The sequence below is a fragment of the Typha angustifolia genome, chromosome 11 (genome assembly GCF_048772165.1).
Source record: "Typha angustifolia cultivar Huaian chromosome 11, ASM4877216v1, whole genome shotgun sequence".
NCBI lineage: Eukaryota > Viridiplantae > Streptophyta > Magnoliopsida > Poales > Typhaceae > Typha > Typha angustifolia.
In genome coordinates, this window is record NC_133249.1 from 4,889,857 (window position 1) to 4,906,945 (window position 17,089).

General features: G+C 37.7%; 2 protein-coding genes and 1 non-coding gene across 4 annotated transcripts; 2 read left to right on the forward strand and 1 right to left on the reverse strand.

The window, feature by feature from the left end:
* The first annotated feature begins 283 nt into the window (after positions 1 to 283).
* LOC140769655 (uncharacterized) lies at positions 284 to 7,473 on the forward strand. Of its 2 annotated transcripts, none has more exons than XM_073110452.1 (9): positions 284 to 441; positions 739 to 2,322; positions 3,329 to 3,555; positions 3,650 to 3,982; positions 4,246 to 4,492; positions 5,737 to 5,865; positions 5,949 to 6,164; positions 6,253 to 6,376; positions 6,967 to 7,473. In XM_073110452.1, exons 2-9 carry the CDS (start codon positions 772 to 774, stop codon positions 7,194 to 7,196), a joined length of 3,057 nt encoding a protein of 1,018 aa, XP_072966553.1. In that variant the 5' UTR covers positions 284 to 441; positions 739 to 771; the 3' UTR covers positions 7,197 to 7,473. The 2 variants fall into 2 exon arrangements, with proteins under 2 accessions (XP_072966553.1, XP_072966554.1); XM_073110453.1 differs by having other exon boundaries at positions 286 to 441; positions 657 to 2,322.
* A 6,040-nt stretch (positions 7,474 to 13,513) lies between these two features.
* Positions 13,514 to 14,843, forward strand: LOC140771161 (actin-depolymerizing factor 7-like). Its single transcript, XM_073112591.1, has 3 exons — positions 13,514 to 13,621; positions 14,047 to 14,312; positions 14,384 to 14,843. Exons 1-3 carry the CDS (start codon positions 13,619 to 13,621, stop codon positions 14,532 to 14,534), a joined length of 420 nt encoding a protein of 139 aa, XP_072968692.1. The 5' UTR covers positions 13,514 to 13,618; the 3' UTR covers positions 14,535 to 14,843.
* Positions 14,844 to 16,975: 2,132 nt separating this feature from the next.
* Positions 16,976 to 17,049, reverse strand: TRNAV-AAC (transfer RNA valine (anticodon AAC)). The gene has a single exon. It is a non-coding gene; the product is annotated as a tRNA-Val (tRNA).
* Between the last annotated feature and the right edge of the window lie 40 nt (positions 17,050 to 17,089).

Here is a 17,089-nt window from a genome sequence, read left to right on the forward strand (position 1 = left end):
TGAGTATAGGATATTTTATATTAATTAATAAAATCTAATTATTATTTTACTCTTTAAACACGTCACTATAATTTATTATCATTTCAATAATTCTCTATCCCGTCTAATAATAATATCACTACTTTAATTTACAAGCAAACACCCAATTGCTCTAAACCCATTTCAGATACCTTCTTTTCCTTTAAGGAATGCTAATAACTAAACTAATTTCGTAGGTTTGGGTACTTATTGTGGTGAGTTATGCGGGTAAACGTAGAATCGACGATTCGACGTAGAGAAAGGACCAGATAAGATGAGATGAAAATGGAATAACGCGACCAGAGAGAACCGCACTCTTCCTCTCCGGGAAGAGAGGAAAGCAGAGAAACAAAGACAAGTAGCGAGGCTCGAATCCCTAAGTCGTCTAAGAAGCCAATAGAAGCGAGGAGATTCCAACAGCAGGTGCGATCGCCAACTAAATCCCATGATCTCTTTTTTTTTCCTTCTTTTTTCCTACGATTTCAGTTTGTTTGCGCTCAATTTCTGGTCCTTAATCGATCTTTCGTTCGCTTCGTGATCGATGATCGATGATCGAGGAACCGCCTCGAATCGCCTTTGTCGTCAAAGACAGTGACGGTTTTAAGTAATCATCTTCTATTCCTCCTGTACTTCTACAGGAATCGGTAGTGATCGAATCAAAAATAGATTCTTTTTTCACAGATCGTGTTAAAATTTGATGAAGTTTAATACGATTCACAGCATTTAGTTCGCTTCAGTGGAGCTTTGCTATCAATGGCGTGGTTTAGAGCTGCATCAGGTGTAGCTAGATTAGCCATTAAAAGAAACTTAGCTCGGGCGCCTCATCACCTCGCCGGAACCCGGGCAATTCCATCTGCACCATCCCGGTTTTTCCATTCGACTCATCCAAGGGCCAAGGCCGCGCCAGTCCCCCGCCCCGTGCCTCTTTCGAGGCTCTCTGACAGCTTCCTTGATGGCACTAGCAGTGTCTACTTGGAAGAATTGCAAAGGGCTTGGGAAGCTGATCCGAGCAGCGTCGATGAATCCTGGGATAACTTCTTTAGGAACTTTGTTGGCCAAGCTGCTACGTCGCCAGGAATTTCCGGCCAGACAATTCAAGAGAGCATGCGGTTGCTGCTTCTCGTCAGGGCCTACCAGGTCAATGGGCATATGAAGGCTAAACTTGATCCTTTAGGTCTGGAAGAGCGAGAAATTCCAGAGGATTTGGACCCCGGTCTCTATGGATTCACTGAGGCAGATTTGGATAGAGAGTTCTTTCTTGGAGTTTGGAAGATGTCAGGGTTCTTATCTGAGAACCGTCCAGTCCAGACTCTTCGCTCTATATTAGGCCGGCTTGAGCAGGCTTACTGTGGGACCGTCGGGTATGAGTACATGCACATTCCAGATCGTGAGAAGTGCAATTGGTTGCGGGAGAAGATTGAGACTGTGAAGCCAAGGGAGTATAACCAGGAGCGTCGTGAGGTCATGCTTGATAGGCTCATTTGGAGCACGCAGTTTGAGAATTTCTTGGCTACCAAATGGACAACTGCTAAGAGGTTCGGTCTTGAAGGTGGGGAGACTCTAATACCTGGTATGAAGGAGATGTTTGATAGAGCTGCTGATTTGGGGGTGGAAAGCATTGTGATTGGAATGCCTCACAGGGGCAGGTTGAACGTTCTAGGCAATGTTGTTCGGAAGCCACTGCGTCAGATTTTCAGCGAATTTAGTGGTGGAACGAAGCCTGTGAATGAAGGAGAGGGATTATATACAGGAACTGGTGATGTGAAATATCATCTGGGGACTTCGTATGATAGGCCTACTAGAGGTGGGAAAAGGATCCACCTTTCTTTAGTTGCAAATCCAAGTCATTTAGAAGCAGTGGATCCAGTTGTGGTTGGAAAGACTCGGGCAAAGCAATACTATATTAGTGATGCTGATAGGACAAAAGTTATGGGAGTGTTGATCCATGGTGATGGAAGCTTTGCAGGACAGGGTGTTGTATATGAGACGCTGCATCTGAGTGCACTTCCTAACTACACTACTGGTGGAACAATTCATATTGTTGTGAATAATCAAGTTGCATTCACAACTGACCCAAAGTCTGGGAGGTCTTCACAGTATTGCACAGATGTGGCTAAAGCATTAGATGCACCGATTTTTCATGTAAATGGTGATGACTTGGAAGCAGTGGTTCATGTTTGTGAGCTGGCAGCAGAATGGCGCCAGACTTTCCATTCTGATGTGGTGGTTGACGTTGTTTGTTACCGAAGGTTTGGGCACAATGAGATTGATGAGCCTTCTTTCACACAGCCTAAGATGTACCAGGTGAACGTTATTGTTTCTTCTAGAAACTTTGGTGCACTCATCTCTTTTTATTTCCTCATTTTCTTTCCATAACTTCACATGACTCTTTCATTCTATCTGGTTATATGTTATGAATGTTAGATGCTAAAATGAACAAGGATTGTCTTGTTAGTGACTTGACTATTGTCACATGCCGTGCCTAGTTGGTGCTTCATTGGCAATTGAATGATCTTGACATGCTGGAAAGCAATCTCTAAACTTTTTTAAGGCCTTAAATTAGGTTTTATGGGCTAAATTAAAATCCTTGAACATTATATATTAGTGTAGCATATGCAATTAGATTCTAATATTACGATTTTCCCAAATTTTTTCAGATCTTCTTTGTTGGGGCAAAAAACTTAGTGAAAGCCAAAATTTCCTTTTGATTTAATTATACTTTATGTAGATCAAGCATGAAAATGCAAAAAGTATTAAAAGGAATGAAAGAGACCTCAATATATATATATATATATTTAAAGTAAGCTATTCTCAATTATAGTGGCACACATCAATGAGTCATGAAGGAGTATTGAGATACTTCCCCCTATTGACTACCTATGTCGACTGTGTCATCAGCACAACAATCTATGAAGATGAGTGCTTCATTTTTAACGCAAAAAATAAGAAGGCAACAAGGTCAGTTTTAAGTGGAAATGATGGTGTCTGTCTGCTTGCTCAAGATAAGAGTAATGCAATCCAAACAAAAGAAGGAATAACAACAGGGTTCATTTTTTACAAAACAAGGAATTAAGGACTTAAGTTTCTTTTCTGATTGATTTCAGATCCCTTTGGAATAACTATTGCCTGTACTAGGATAGCCCAAAGTCTCTATAGTTAACTCTAGGTCTTCCAGTCAAAAAACAGCGTCGATGAAGACGTATAGGTGAACTATTACGTGGTGGGGATTGCAATTTTCCATGAATTTCCCATTTTTCACTCAACAATGAAACTTTGCTTATTTTTTTTAACTAATTTTCTGTTCACACAGGTTATCCGTAATCACCCTAGTGCACTTGAGATATACCAAAATGAACTTTTACAATCTGGGGAGATCTCAAAAGAAGATATCGAAAAGATACATAAAAAAGTCAATACAATATTGAATGAAGAATTCATTAACAGCAAAGATTATGTACCGAGGAAGAGGGATTGGCTTTCAGCATATTGGGGTGGATTTAAATCACCAGAACAGATTTCACGTGTACGAAATACTGGGTATGATGGCTGATTGTTTTAGTTGGTTTCTATTGTTTCCAGCACATGCCTTTGCATAATGATCTTACTTTAATTGGACGACTGCATCATCCAGTGTCAAACCTGAGATATTAAAGCGTGTTGGACAAGCAATGGTGACTCTTCCTGAAAATTTCAAGCCTCACAGAGCTGTCAAGAAGATATTTGAGCAACGTGCTCAGATGATTGAGACTGGAGAAGGCATTGACTGGGCAGTTGGGGAAGCACTTGCTTTTGCCACCCTCATAGTGGAAGGTAACCATGTCAGATTAAGTGGCCAGGATGTTGAAAGAGGTACATTTAGTCATCGGCATGCTGTTATTCATGATCAAGATACTGGAGAGCAATACTGCCCTCTGGACCACATTATTATGAACCAAGATGAAGAGATGTTTACTGTGAGCAACAGGTATGGATTTCAAATTTGATATCTGGGTAAAAGCATTTTGTGAAACAGACTACTTTTGCATGCTTTACTATCTACATTGTGTGGCTTTTGATAATGGTGTATGGTGCATGACCTGATGCTATTGGTGTCAATCAAACAAGTCTTTCTCATCCTTTTCTTATAATTATGTATGTGAAAAGTGCAATGATACCATGCCTCCCTGTGCTTGTGGATTAATTATCTGCTTGGCCATTGGCTGATTGGGTATGCTTGTTATTTGACAGCTCTTTATCAGAGTTTGCTGTTCTAGGATTTGAGTTAGGTTATTCTATGGAGAATCCTAATTCATTAGTTCTTTGGGAAGCCCAATTTGGTGATTTTGCAAATGGAGCCCAAGTAATTTTTGATCAGTTTCTAAGTAGCGGTGAGTCAAAGTGGCTTCGCCAAACTGGGCTTGTTGTTGTGCTTCCCCATGGTTATGATGGCCAGGGACCAGAACATTCAAGTGCACGACTGGAACGATTCCTCCAGGTATGGTGTGGAATATGTTGGCAATATGCGTCGCTTAGTAGTAGAGTTCTTTGAAGCATTACCAGAGAACTGATAAATTACTTCTACAATTTAACTATTTTCTGGTTTGGTTATCTCTCCCTACTTATGCATGTAAATCTTGCATGTCTTGTTTACAGTTGGTGTTGAAAATTTTAGATCCTAATCATCTTAGGTAACAATTGGGGTTTCTTTTCATCTTCTTAAATGAATAAGATGCTTCCTGTTTACCTCATAAATCTAGGCTTTAACTATAGAGTAACTTGTTGCAACACAAGGGTTGGCTATTACCGTAGAACATGCTTTGGTGTTGAGCATGCTGGCTCTTGCTCTATTAACTACCTTTTGTGCAGAACCCATCGTTTATCATACACTTATTATTGCAGCATAGGCTACAACACTTGAGTATAGGTCGGTATGGTTGGGACATGCCATTAGTGGTCATCAGCATGGAAACCTGTGGCTGTAACTGCTAACATGTAACAATATTGCCAAGTGCAATTTGTAGAAGTCTGTGCTAAATTTAGTGGAGCTACAGTATCTGCTAAGTATTCTTTGTTTCTCTTTGTTTGGACAGTTTGAACTTGCAAGTAGGTGGAGTCTAAGCAGTTTTCCCAGTTTAGCTTAAAGAATGAGAGAAAATTTATACACTCAAGTTGCCTTTGACGTTGGACTCAATTAATTGGCTCACTAGCTGAGCCAGAGCTTGTAAATTAGGTCTTGACCCAATTTTGCACCTAGCATATAAAAATGTATATGGAGCTTGCTCCACTCTTTTGTAGGTCTATGGAGAAACCATGATTTTGAATTTAGCTTCTGCACAGCTCTGGACACTCATGTACTGTAAAAACATTTCGGATATCAGTGGTGACTATTGTATTTGCTTTCATAAGTTATATCTCTTGTTGTGTGTACTGTGTAGCACAGTGATCATGAAATTTTTTTCATTTGACATTTCCCTCCCATTTTGGAGAAGTTAATGCCAACCCTTTCATTGTAAAATGAGTGTTCATAAATACAGTTGTTATGTACTGTTAAGAAGTGCCATACTGACTGACATACTGTAGAATATGCCTAACATGCTATATTCTGATCTGTCATATAATTCTTGTTATACCATATTGCCGAGGCATTGCTGTATACATTCATATCCAAAACCCTCAAGAAAAATGTAAATAAGTTGTCAGAAACTCATTTTGATTACTGATGTTTCCACTGTTTTACAGATGAGTGATGATAACCCTTACGTTATACCCGAGATGGATCCAACACTCAGGAAACAGATACAGGAGTGCAATTGGCAAGTGGTGAATGCCACTACACCAGCAAATTATTTTCATGTTCTGCGACGGCAGGTAATATATGTGCACTTCACTTTGGTTCAACATATATTAGATTCTGCAAGACTGTAACTACTTTGTCTTATGGAATGTTCCAGATACACCGAGAATTTCGCAAACCTCTAATCATAATGGCTCCAAAGAACCTTCTTCGGCACAAAGACTGCAAATCTCATCTATCAGAATTTGATGATCTTGTGGGCCATCCTGGCTTTGATAAGCAAGGAACACGGTTCAAGCGCCTAATAAAGGACCAGAATGACCATAAAGACCTTGAGGAGGGTATTAGTCGTCTTGTTCTATGCTCTGGGAAGGTATATACTCAGATGACTTAGTAATTAAATTTGATGCTCCTCCTTTTCAGAACATAAAACATTGATGCTGCTTCTGTCATCCTTGTAGGTGTACTACGAGCTCGATGAAGAAAGGAAGAAAAGGGATCGCAAGGATGTTGCTATATGCAGAGTTGAACAACTTTGCCCATTTCCCTATGACCTCATCCAGCGGGAGTTGAAACGATATCCCAGTATGTGAAATTATATTCTACCATAGTAATCGTCCAACTTGTCTAACATGAACATCCACATGAACTTGTACCAACATACACTAGAGTACTACATACATCGCTGCTAGTTGTCTTTACATTACAAGTACATGTTGTAGTATACTTAAGGGACACAAATTACATACTTTAGGCATATATAGTGTAACAGAAGTCTTGTCAATAATGGTGTAAGCTCTACCTGGAAATCTTAAGCTGCAGCATGCAGAAGCATCCATGATGATTAAAAGCCTCTTTCCATCTTATTGGAAGGCAAAGACTAGCTCAGCAACCTGAATTTCATGTTGGTGCTGGCACACAACAATTATATCTGGCTTGGCTATTGATGACTCAATATTTTTATGGGCTTGGGTGATTGTTGCTTTTGTACTGAGTTGTACACGGCATATTTATGCCGGAACTTAATAACTCATTTCATCACATAGCACAGGACAGCTACTGCCATGTTTATTTAGATTAGAAAATTCACATAGCTTTGACTGATTGAAACTACTTCAGGTTGCAAATATGATTATACTGTACAGCTAATTTATCTCCCTGAATTCTTATTTCAGATGCAGAGATTGTGTGGTGCCAAGAGGAACCAATGAACATGGGAGCTTATAGCTATGTTAACCCTCGTCTACACACTGCTATGAAGTCTCTTGGTCGAGGCACAATAGAGGACATTAAGTATGTTGGAAGGGCACCATCTGCTGCCAGTGCAACAGGTTTCTACTCAGTTCATGTGCAAGAGCAGACTGAACTTGTCCAGAAAGCAATGCAGCCAGATCCAATCAGATAGCCATACTGAGCTCTTCCGCATACATATGGAAGTTTCTCGAAACATATACCTGTGGAGTATTTTCAGAATCGTCTGTTTACTTCCAGATACTTAACTGGCATGAACTTAATTCCTTTTTTATATGGGTGCACATTGGTTTCTGCATTTCTGCAGTCATTTGGGTGTTTGTTACTGTTCCAGCCCTATAGATTTTTCAGCGATGGCACAATAATCATATACAAGAAAGACATTCTCTTGTGCAATAAAACATGAGAACCTAGCCAACGCTATTCGAATATACTTTTCTTCTGTGTTTTCTTTTAAACTCTTCCAAAAGTATTATTAAACCCCTTTGGAGAACCATGCTCTGCAATCTGATGCATTTCATGATATATCAGCTTAAATCCCATCTGATTCTGTAGAAAATTTTCAGTTTGTGATGTATGAATCACCATTATGCTTGCTGTAATATTCGTGCAGACTTGTTATTGTCTTGGCTGTTTTGCATCTGTGTAGCATCATTGGTAGGGAATCAGAAGCCTCTGCATCTCCATTAACTATGTCTATGCGCTGCTTTCTTATTTGTGATCCTTTTGATAGCCTGCATGACCATGCTCTTATTTTTCTCAATGTCAATCCACACTTTGTCATCTCTCTTTCAACTTCTTTTATTTCTCCAGTCTTTCTTAAGTTTTATTATCCAATTTGATCATCATCAATTCATCATTCTGTCATCAACTTCAAAGAGAAAGACTCGTACATATCCTCTTTCATAATTAATCTACGCGCACAGGATTAGATCAAGTAACACTCCTTAAATATATCCTCGAAATCAAGATTTGGAATTAGTCAACGCACTATATTAAACTCCTATCTTTGCTTCCCAGCAATGGTCAACTCGTCCAACTCTATGGTTATCTGTAGTGTGCTGCAGAAGAAATTAAAATTACTAATGACTATCTTTCTTATCCGTTATTTAAAAAAGGAAAAAAAAAAAAACTAAGTAAACGCCAATAAGAATGTGCAATATATTTACAGATTGAAAAATAAAAATAAAAATAAACTCGCATTAAAAATCAAAATGCCCATTTCCATCATCCAAAACCATTGATAATTAACCTGTCCGGTTACTTAAAAGAAAAACCTACGTGGCAAAAGTTGTTACTATAAGCTTTTCTTTTTTTACCACGTAAGGAAAATCCTACGTACGCTTACCAAAAAGATATTATTAGCGAAGCTTCCGAAAATCTACAGCACTGAGACTCCGTTCAGCTATGTCGTTGTCTCCCGGAAGTCAACCACGTTATATGTCCCTTATATAAATCTACTATTATTATTGTCGCTGTTGTTAATATTTAAAAACTACTAAAAACATTTCAATGTGTATCTGAGTACAGAGATCATCGCTACACGTACTCCCATACGCAATATTACTCCAGAAGGTCAACGGAAGGTAAAAGTCAAACTAATGACGCGGCGCGCTATGATTGGCAGAATGGATACTTCCTTCCCAAGGTAGTGCACCGACGTGCCGTGCACGTGTCGTAGAACCCTAACGGATAAATATACCCGATGAGAGTTACGAGTGGTACTACTATTCCTTTTTGAGTTCAAATGAAGCGTATGAGAGATCGAGAAGAAGAAGAAGAAGAAGAAGAAGAAAAAGGAGAGGAAGAGGAACACGTGGCCAATCTCTTACTCTCACTCTCATCTAAAAGTACCATAATCGAGGAGACGAGCACGGCGAACAAGGATGCGGCCGATGGCGGCGGCGCTTTCATATGCAAGACGTGCAGCCGCCGGTTTGCATCGTTCCAAGCGCTCGGCGGCCATCGGACGAGCCACAAGCGGGCGGGAGTGCACGCCGATGAATCGGCGGCCAGCAAGAAGGCGAAGAGAGGAAACCACGAGTGCTCCATATGTGGATTAGGGTTCTCCATGGGGCAAGCTTTAGGAGGCCACATGAGGCGGCACAGGGCGGCGCCGCCGGAGGACGCATTCTTACGGGGACAGCCGGAGGTAATAGACTTGAATTTGGCTCCTTCCGATGAGGATGGTTTCCGTGGGGATTCTAATGCGCAATTGCTTGAGCTGTTTATATAGAAGATGTTAATTAGTTTAGTGTTTCTAATTAATTAAACAGCAATACTATAGATAGCTTGATGTTGGGCTGTAAACTCTACGTAATTGGTTGGTTTGATTCTTTGTATTTTTTCTTCTTTTTCTTGGTACATAATTCTTTGTTGTTCATGCATAGTCACCTTGATGGAATTAGCATAAGTTATTCTATCAAGTAATTCAATCAATATCAACGTTTACAGGGTTTATGCTTTTAGAGTAGACAGACACTTAGTATTTTTTTAAAAAAATATATATATACAAAATTTTAACATCCAAGTCGAAGGGTAACATAGAGTGAGAATATAAAATATAAAATTTTATTACTATCTAACAGCTAAAGTTTTTAGAGCAATTGTCACACTCTCTTATAGAGGATATATTGATGTAGTACACTCATGAGACAATATAGATTCTAAACACCTCTACTATTAATTTATAACTTGGTTTAGTTGGCCAACTTGACTTTGTTCTCGCCATACTAAAAATTTTATATCTATAGCAATACTTTTAACCGTCAATATAGAGTGCTAAAATGTTGCAATATAGCTGCAGTAGCACAAACTACGATCGTCACCTAAACTCTTCGCCGGTATAAGCTACAACAACATTTATAGCGGTGTTTCTAGTTGAATGATAGAAAAGATGAACACAGTTCTGGTTTATAGTATCCCCCTACAATTAGCCTTTTTTTGGCGGAAGTTTTGAAAATGCTGCACTTATATAGCTTCATATAATAGAGAGTATAGTATTTTAGCAATATTTATCTAAGTATTAATATAGTTTTTGTCTAGCGTTTGCATAATCACTTGTATAATTCTTTTAGTGACATTTGCATAAAACTATAGCTTTAGTGGCACTTTGAAAGCGTTGGTTTTGTTTTTAACGCTGCTTCTCAATTGTAGGTATAGTTTTTTTTAGTGACATTTATCTTCATGCCAGTATAGTTCTTTTAGTGATATTTAATTATTGACTTATATTTTAAAAATACAATTAATAATCAAAACCTACCCACTGTACCTAAATTACAAATTAAACAACTATTAAGATTTTTGAAATATAATGCAAGCAAAGAAGCTCATTGATCAAATTAAAAGTTATTACACCACTGATTTGATAAACACTTATCAAACATGCACATAAATAATACTTCAAATTAATCACAAATACAAATAGGAAAGTTATAAAAGTCTTGGTCTCACGACCAGTGTCACTTAAAGATCTCTGCTTGTGCCAAAGGCCAAAATTATGTGACCTAAAAAGCTCCTAATAATTTGTGATATAGTCTTCATTAAAAATGAAGATTTACTACATTCACTAAGAATATCTTTTATTACTCACTACCCTTAGAAGGATATGCATATCTCTAGTAGCATGCTTCATTATACCGTATCTTAGCAAGATACTTAATATTTAGCATAAAGTAATGGTAATCACCAAACTATATCCAAGTATATATATATATATCTATGCTAATGGACAAGAAAAGCAACTCACTGTATGATCCCACTCATGCGTTACACCACCTTTTCCGCATCGTATTCCGGAGAGTCTCCTACTTTTAATTTAATATTAATATTTTGGACATAACTGCCCTTAGGATTGTCACCTTAAAAAATCCCCATTTCTCCAAAAAATTATTCTTAGAAAATTAATATTAAATAGTGGAGTAATAGTTAATTGTAGAGTAAATGACACAAAAAATATATATTTATTTTAAATCACTGAAAACTTCTTTGATGCCAATATAGATAGCATGTGTTTAATTTGAGTCTGCTCATGAGTTTTGTGAAATTAGATAAATATATTTAGGTTGATGATTGCAAAGTAATAGAAGATTAAAAGTGAATAAAAAAAAATTAAGCTCACATTTAATCATAATATGCTATCTATGTTTATGTGTGTATTATTTAAAATAAATAATACTTTATCGACAAATATTTTACGGAGCTTTTGTAACTAAGAATGTTATCGATTACCATAACAATTACCGGACCATCATGTTCGAAACCTTGCTATTTATTCATCTTGATAATATTGTTACTTTCTTTTGATCATTAAAAAAATATTATAATGCACTAATAAATCCCAAGGCCCACCCCCACTTGTATTAAAAAATAAAAAATAAAATGGGTAATTTTGGAATTTCATCCCAACAATACAAGACAATTTAGGTAACTCCACAAGAGAATATGGACCCATTCATTCATCCTCACCATCCCATCCCCCCCAACCCCAACATTTAATGCACTCACTTGCTAATTCTCCTCTCTCTTTTGAACATCTATATAAAAGTCTTCCAATATAATCCCCTTGTTGCCTTAGATCTCCAATATCTATCCATCTCCTTGGAAAGATGTCTCAAAAGCCCCATGGCCATCGAAGGAAACCATCACAGTACGTGTTTGATCTCCCCAATGACCTTTGCACCATGGACGTGTCTGAGAAGGAAGACGAAGACGAGAGCAAGAGTACTGGGCTGGAAGATAAGAAGAAGCCAAGACCTTCAGAAGGGAAGCAATTAACTTCGCCTGTTGCCGAGTATGAGAAGCCTATTGCTGAAGCCGATGTGAAGAAGTCGGCAAACTGATCTCTCTCTCTCTCTCTCTCTCTCTCTCTCTAGCTGGTGGGCTTGTTGATTATCTCTCTATTTGTAGCATGATGAACCTCTCCGAGGAATATTATGTTTCAAATGAATAAAGGCAACAGTTTTCATATATATATTCTTGCATGTTTACTGCTAAGTATTTTATTTTTTATTTTTTTATGATTAATATTTGCAGTGTTATTTTAAGTGCAACCGATGAATATGATGTCGTACGTAGCATGGATAAATACGTAACAACATGAAAGTAGACGGTGATTATTAATTAAAGCAAATACTCCACTATAAATGTCATGTCGTATATAATAATCATATTTAAACTCATGAACTATCGGTTATGTCTGCATGCACTTCGTAAACTTTTTTTCTACATATATATAGATCTCATAAACTATTGAAAATTGTTCAAATCTTTCTTCCGTTGTTATTTTTTTTACATTTTTTGTCCATAAGTTGTTATGTGATTTACAAGCAACTAAATTTATGACCTTTATACTCTTATTTTTTTTAAGAAAAAAATAGAAATATTAATATAGTAAAATACTTTTCTAAGTAGAAGGGCATATTTTCTTAATCTTTCCCATTGACAATGTTAAGAAGTCAGAGATTTCTAATAATTTAGAGCTCTATGTATCTCCAAAATGGTTTAGATGATGTATGTGAAGATATTAAAATTGGCAATAGTTTAGAGAGTCTAAAGTAGATTATCTCTACATCTCGCTCAGTTATAAACTTTAGTACATTTCACTCTTCGGTTGCATTCAAAGGAACATTTACATATCAAGGACTCGAAGCATTTTTGCGCACACTTGGTGAAACTTATCATGACATATATATTCTCGTGACGGATTCAAACCCTAACATCTTAGTTAGGAAGGTAAGATTTCGATAACTTGTGCTTGCCGTTAACATAAAATAGGCATACAACTTTTACAAAAGGATTTAGGGATCAATCCATATATACTAAACTCTGAATTAAAAGAGGTACTCACACAACCCCAATCAATTCAGTTTCCTATCATGATGTGCAATTGAAACCACCTCTCCTCACTGACAACAACATGATCATTATCCAATCTTATGCTTGGATTGGGCCTGGCCCATCTAAGTAGGCCCATATCCTCATACGCATTGAAACCCGTGGTGATTGATTACTTTGGAAAATATGTTCGGTGACAACTGGAAGATATTTAAGTTGGGAGAGGATTCTTTGCAGCCTAGGATGCACGAATTCTTTTCTTTCTTTCTTTTCAACTCGAAATTTCTTATACAAAATTGAATTTGAACCCCCTTTGGCTGAGCAGTATACTCGCATGCATGCATGCATGCACGAATTCTTATGCATTCCACTTGCATTGCTGAGTAAGTTGCTGAAATTCTCAAATAAATTTGGAACTTTAATCTGAGAAGAATAGGAACAAAAAAAAAAGAGAGCATAATATTGAAAAATGTGGACGGAGCAAATTCCTGTATCCAGGACTGCAGAGGATCTATCTAAAAAAATCGCGGTGAAAATCTCGACGCCGCAGATTCCTCGCGTCCGACTTTTTACGTGGCGCGATATGATTCGTGGTGGTGCCCCACAATGCGGTAGTATTTTTTTCCACCGTCCTGTGCGAAATCCCACCACTTTCTCTCTTTCTCTCTCTATAAAAATCCCTTCCCGGAATCGACTCCTTCGCAGTCCACTCTTTTTCTCTCCTCCGATCGCTGTTAAGAAATGGTACGACTTCCATCCGATCCTCTCTATTTCGTTGAGATGTTGCGTTTTCCTGTTTCCTCTTCCGGATTTAGGGTTAGATTACTCGGAGTTTGCTGGATTCTATTAGGGTCAGTGCGTAGATCTGATCGGATCTATCGAGTCCCATCCTTGATCTACTTTATCTCAATTCTCTCCTTCCTTCGTATTGATCTCGTTCTCCGCCTTTAGTAATTTCGTTGGATTTGTTTGGGAAAACTTAATATATTTATCGAAATTTTGTTTTAGGTTAGATTACCCTGGGTGATTCATTCCACTATTTTGTAGATCTGCATTTTTTTTTTAACAAAAAAATGGTGTAGTTTTATGAATTTGACAGCTTTACTTAGATCAGGCTGTAGGCAAATGTTTCCCTTTGATCTGTTTTGATATTTGGTTGATCCAAGCAGGCTAACGCGGCGTCGGGAATGGCTGTGAATGATGATTGTAAGCTCAAGTTCTTGGAGCTGAAGGCGAAGAGGACTCATCGTTTCATCGTCTATAAGATCGATGAGAAGTTGAAGCAAGTCATTGTGGAGAAGGTCGGCGAACCGGCTCTGAGCTACGACGATTTCACGGCCAGTCTCCCTGGGAATGAGTGCAGATATGCAATCTATGACTTTGACTTTGTAACTGAAGAGAACTGCCAGAAGAGCAAGATATTCTTCATTGCATGGTATCCCTTTCTTTTCCGTGTTAATATTTTGTTATTTATCACAAATACTGATAAATAAGAGTGTCGTGAAGGTCCCCTGACATCGCAAGAGTGAGAAGTAAGATGCTTTATGCGAGCTCGAAGGACAGATTCAAGAGGGAGTTGGATGGTATCCAAGTGGAACTGCAAGCTACTGATCCAACTGAGATGGGTATCGATGTCATCAGAGGACGTGCCAATTGAGCATGTATCGCAAGGTTCTGCAAATGGGGATTTATTCCTGCAGTTGTGCTGCTTATGTGCAATGTTTTTAATTTCATGGGCTATTGTATGTGCTAGATATTATGGTCGTTTATTGTTCAGGTTACTACTATATGATCTCCTTTGTCATCAGAAAAAGGATGTTGAATTTTGCCATACCTTGATTCCTTAATCTGTGGAACCCTCTATGGCAGGTGTTATCTTGTAGAGAGATGTCTATAAGCTTAAGGATCTGCAATTGTTTCGTGGGTAGTAGCTGGGTAGGCAAGACAACCTTTGTTGTTTGTGAAATTGTTTACTATTCTTGTAATTTCTTTTCTTCTTCCAAGCATATTTGCATTTTTTTTTTCACTTCGCAAATATCCATGATCATCTAGCATTATTAACAACTGTTTTAGTTTCTTCAGATCTTAAGCAAGGCTTAAGATAGTAGCATAATATTTGGCAATATTCTACTAACTCTGCCATGCCTTCTTTTTTTAATTACTTTTGTTCCTGAAACTTCTGAGTTAGCTCGGAATGTTACCTCATGAAAGCTTTCAGTGTTGTAAAGACTAGAGGTGTTCATATATGAAATTCTTAGGACAACGCGGAAGTTATGTATTAATTATTTGAGGGATGACCTTAGTTAGAAAGGTGATTTCTAGCTGAGCATCTTGCTCACCAGAAATTGCATCAGCTTTCTAAGCAGGGTCTTGACTAAGTGATTAGATATTGTTTTGGTAGGCGCAAATGCTGAGCCATTTGGTTCTTTTGATTCTGGATATCGAGGTATGTATTATTTGATAGCATGCACTACCTCTTGGATGATCTAACCAAGAATAATTTTGTGGTATGCTAAATAAAGACATGAGTACTTCCTAATTATAGATCCAATACCTGATTCCATTTGGCGGAATGGTGGGAGGAAGATGATCAAGAACTGTTGCTTTCTCTGGCAAAAGCTCAAGATATTCTTGGTACATATGCTATGCTATAGGGACCGTGAGCTGAACTTACTGAATATGATCGAGTCTTAAGGATGGAGGAAGAGTGGATATAGTCACACAATGAGAGCTTATCTGCATCTTTGTATAGGTTATTATGAGATCATGACATCAACAATGTTAAATATATCCAAGGGTTGGCTATTTCTTTTTCTTTTTCCTGCTTTGCATAACTACTCTATGCTGTTATCTTCTTTCCCATCTTTATCCGTCATTCTTCTGTACTCTGAAAGTCTGAATCTCCTGAAGCATACTAGTTGAGTTCGAGAGACATGAATGACTGGAACTGTATGCAGAGTTCAATTTTTATGGGTGCTCTGCCGCCTCAATGTCAAACCAGCAAATGGGAAATAAGTAAACTGGTGGTTCCATGGAAAATGGCATTGCAAACATTGTGACTCGTTTGTGTTGTTGCCTTGTTGCATTCATTTTTATGGACTGGTAGAAGACTCTGGATCTGGTTATATCCAACTTTCGAGTTCTCTGGAATTCAATCATCATTTCTCTTTACGCCTAAAGAGCTGTCAGGTTCTTGTTATTCTCTTGTTCAGTTATCTCTCTCTCTCTTTCTTTTTGGCTGGTTTGTGGAAGCAGAATTTGTTATTGCGCAAGGAGAGGTATGTTTTGGCTTGAGGCCTGAAGAGGATTGTCATAGACTTATAATATTCCACTTATTTAAAATGAAAAAAAAAAATCATTATGGTCGAGATGTATTTGTGTCAACATATCAGTGTGTATCTCAGGACATGAACACAATGCTGCTAGCTTTAGAAGAAAAGAAAAAAGAGATTCTCAAAATTTGGGGGGCTAATATATCTTCACGGGAAGGGTCGGAATTACCTCCTTAGGTTGAGCGTAATACAATCCAAAACAATAATCTAGGGGTAGTTTTGGTTTTTTGTATTTAGAAATACGATTGAATCGAAATAAAAGAAGAGTTGAGGAGGAAAGATGAATTAGAGTTGAGGATGGAAATGAGAGGAAGATGAATTAGAGTTGAAGATGAAAATGAGGGTAGAGAGTAGAGGATGAAAATGAGAGTAGAGGAGAGAGATGGAGTTGAGGATGAAAATGAGAGTAGAGGAGAGAGATAGGTTGGGGTTGGATTGGAATCGAAATAAAAGAAGAAAAATAGGTCTTAAGTTAGGACGACTAGATACAGTTTTTAAGCATCCATTTGTATCAAATGAAAATGACTGTATCTAAATCTAATTAGCTTATTAAAATACTATTTTTTTAAAATTTAGTATATTAAATTAAGTAATAATTTTTGAATTAGATTAACAACTCCTAATATTCTTAGGTCGAAGAAAGGGTAGAGAGACAATTTTATAAGTTGGTGGTAGATCATCAAATTCTTCCAACGAAAAAAAAATAATTTAGATTCCAATAATCTGCCTTGTAACTTTGTGCAAAAAAATAAAACATTAGTTTTATTGGCGTCGCCCGGGTTCGAACCGGAGACCTTCAGTGTGTTAGACTGACGTGATAACCAACTACACCACGACACCAGAGGTGAGAGAAGGTAATTCTCTTTCATAATATCAGTAC

Coding starts and splice junctions, on each gene's coding strand:
- LOC140769655 (XM_073110452.1), top strand. CDS start 772: ATGGCGTGGTTTAGAGCTGCATCAGGTGTAGCTAGATTAGCCATTAAA. Junction 3,556..3,649: donor TCACGTGTACGAAATACTGG/GTATGATGGCTG, acceptor TGCATCATCCAG/TGTCAAACCTGAGATATTAA. Junction 5,866..5,948: donor TTCATGTTCTGCGACGGCAG/GTAATATATGTG, acceptor GGAATGTTCCAG/ATACACCGAGAATTTCGCAA.
- LOC140771161 (XM_073112591.1), top strand. Junction 14,313..14,383: donor AAGATATTCTTCATTGCATG/GTATCCCTTTCT, acceptor AGTGTCGTGAAG/GTCCCCTGACATCGCAAGAG.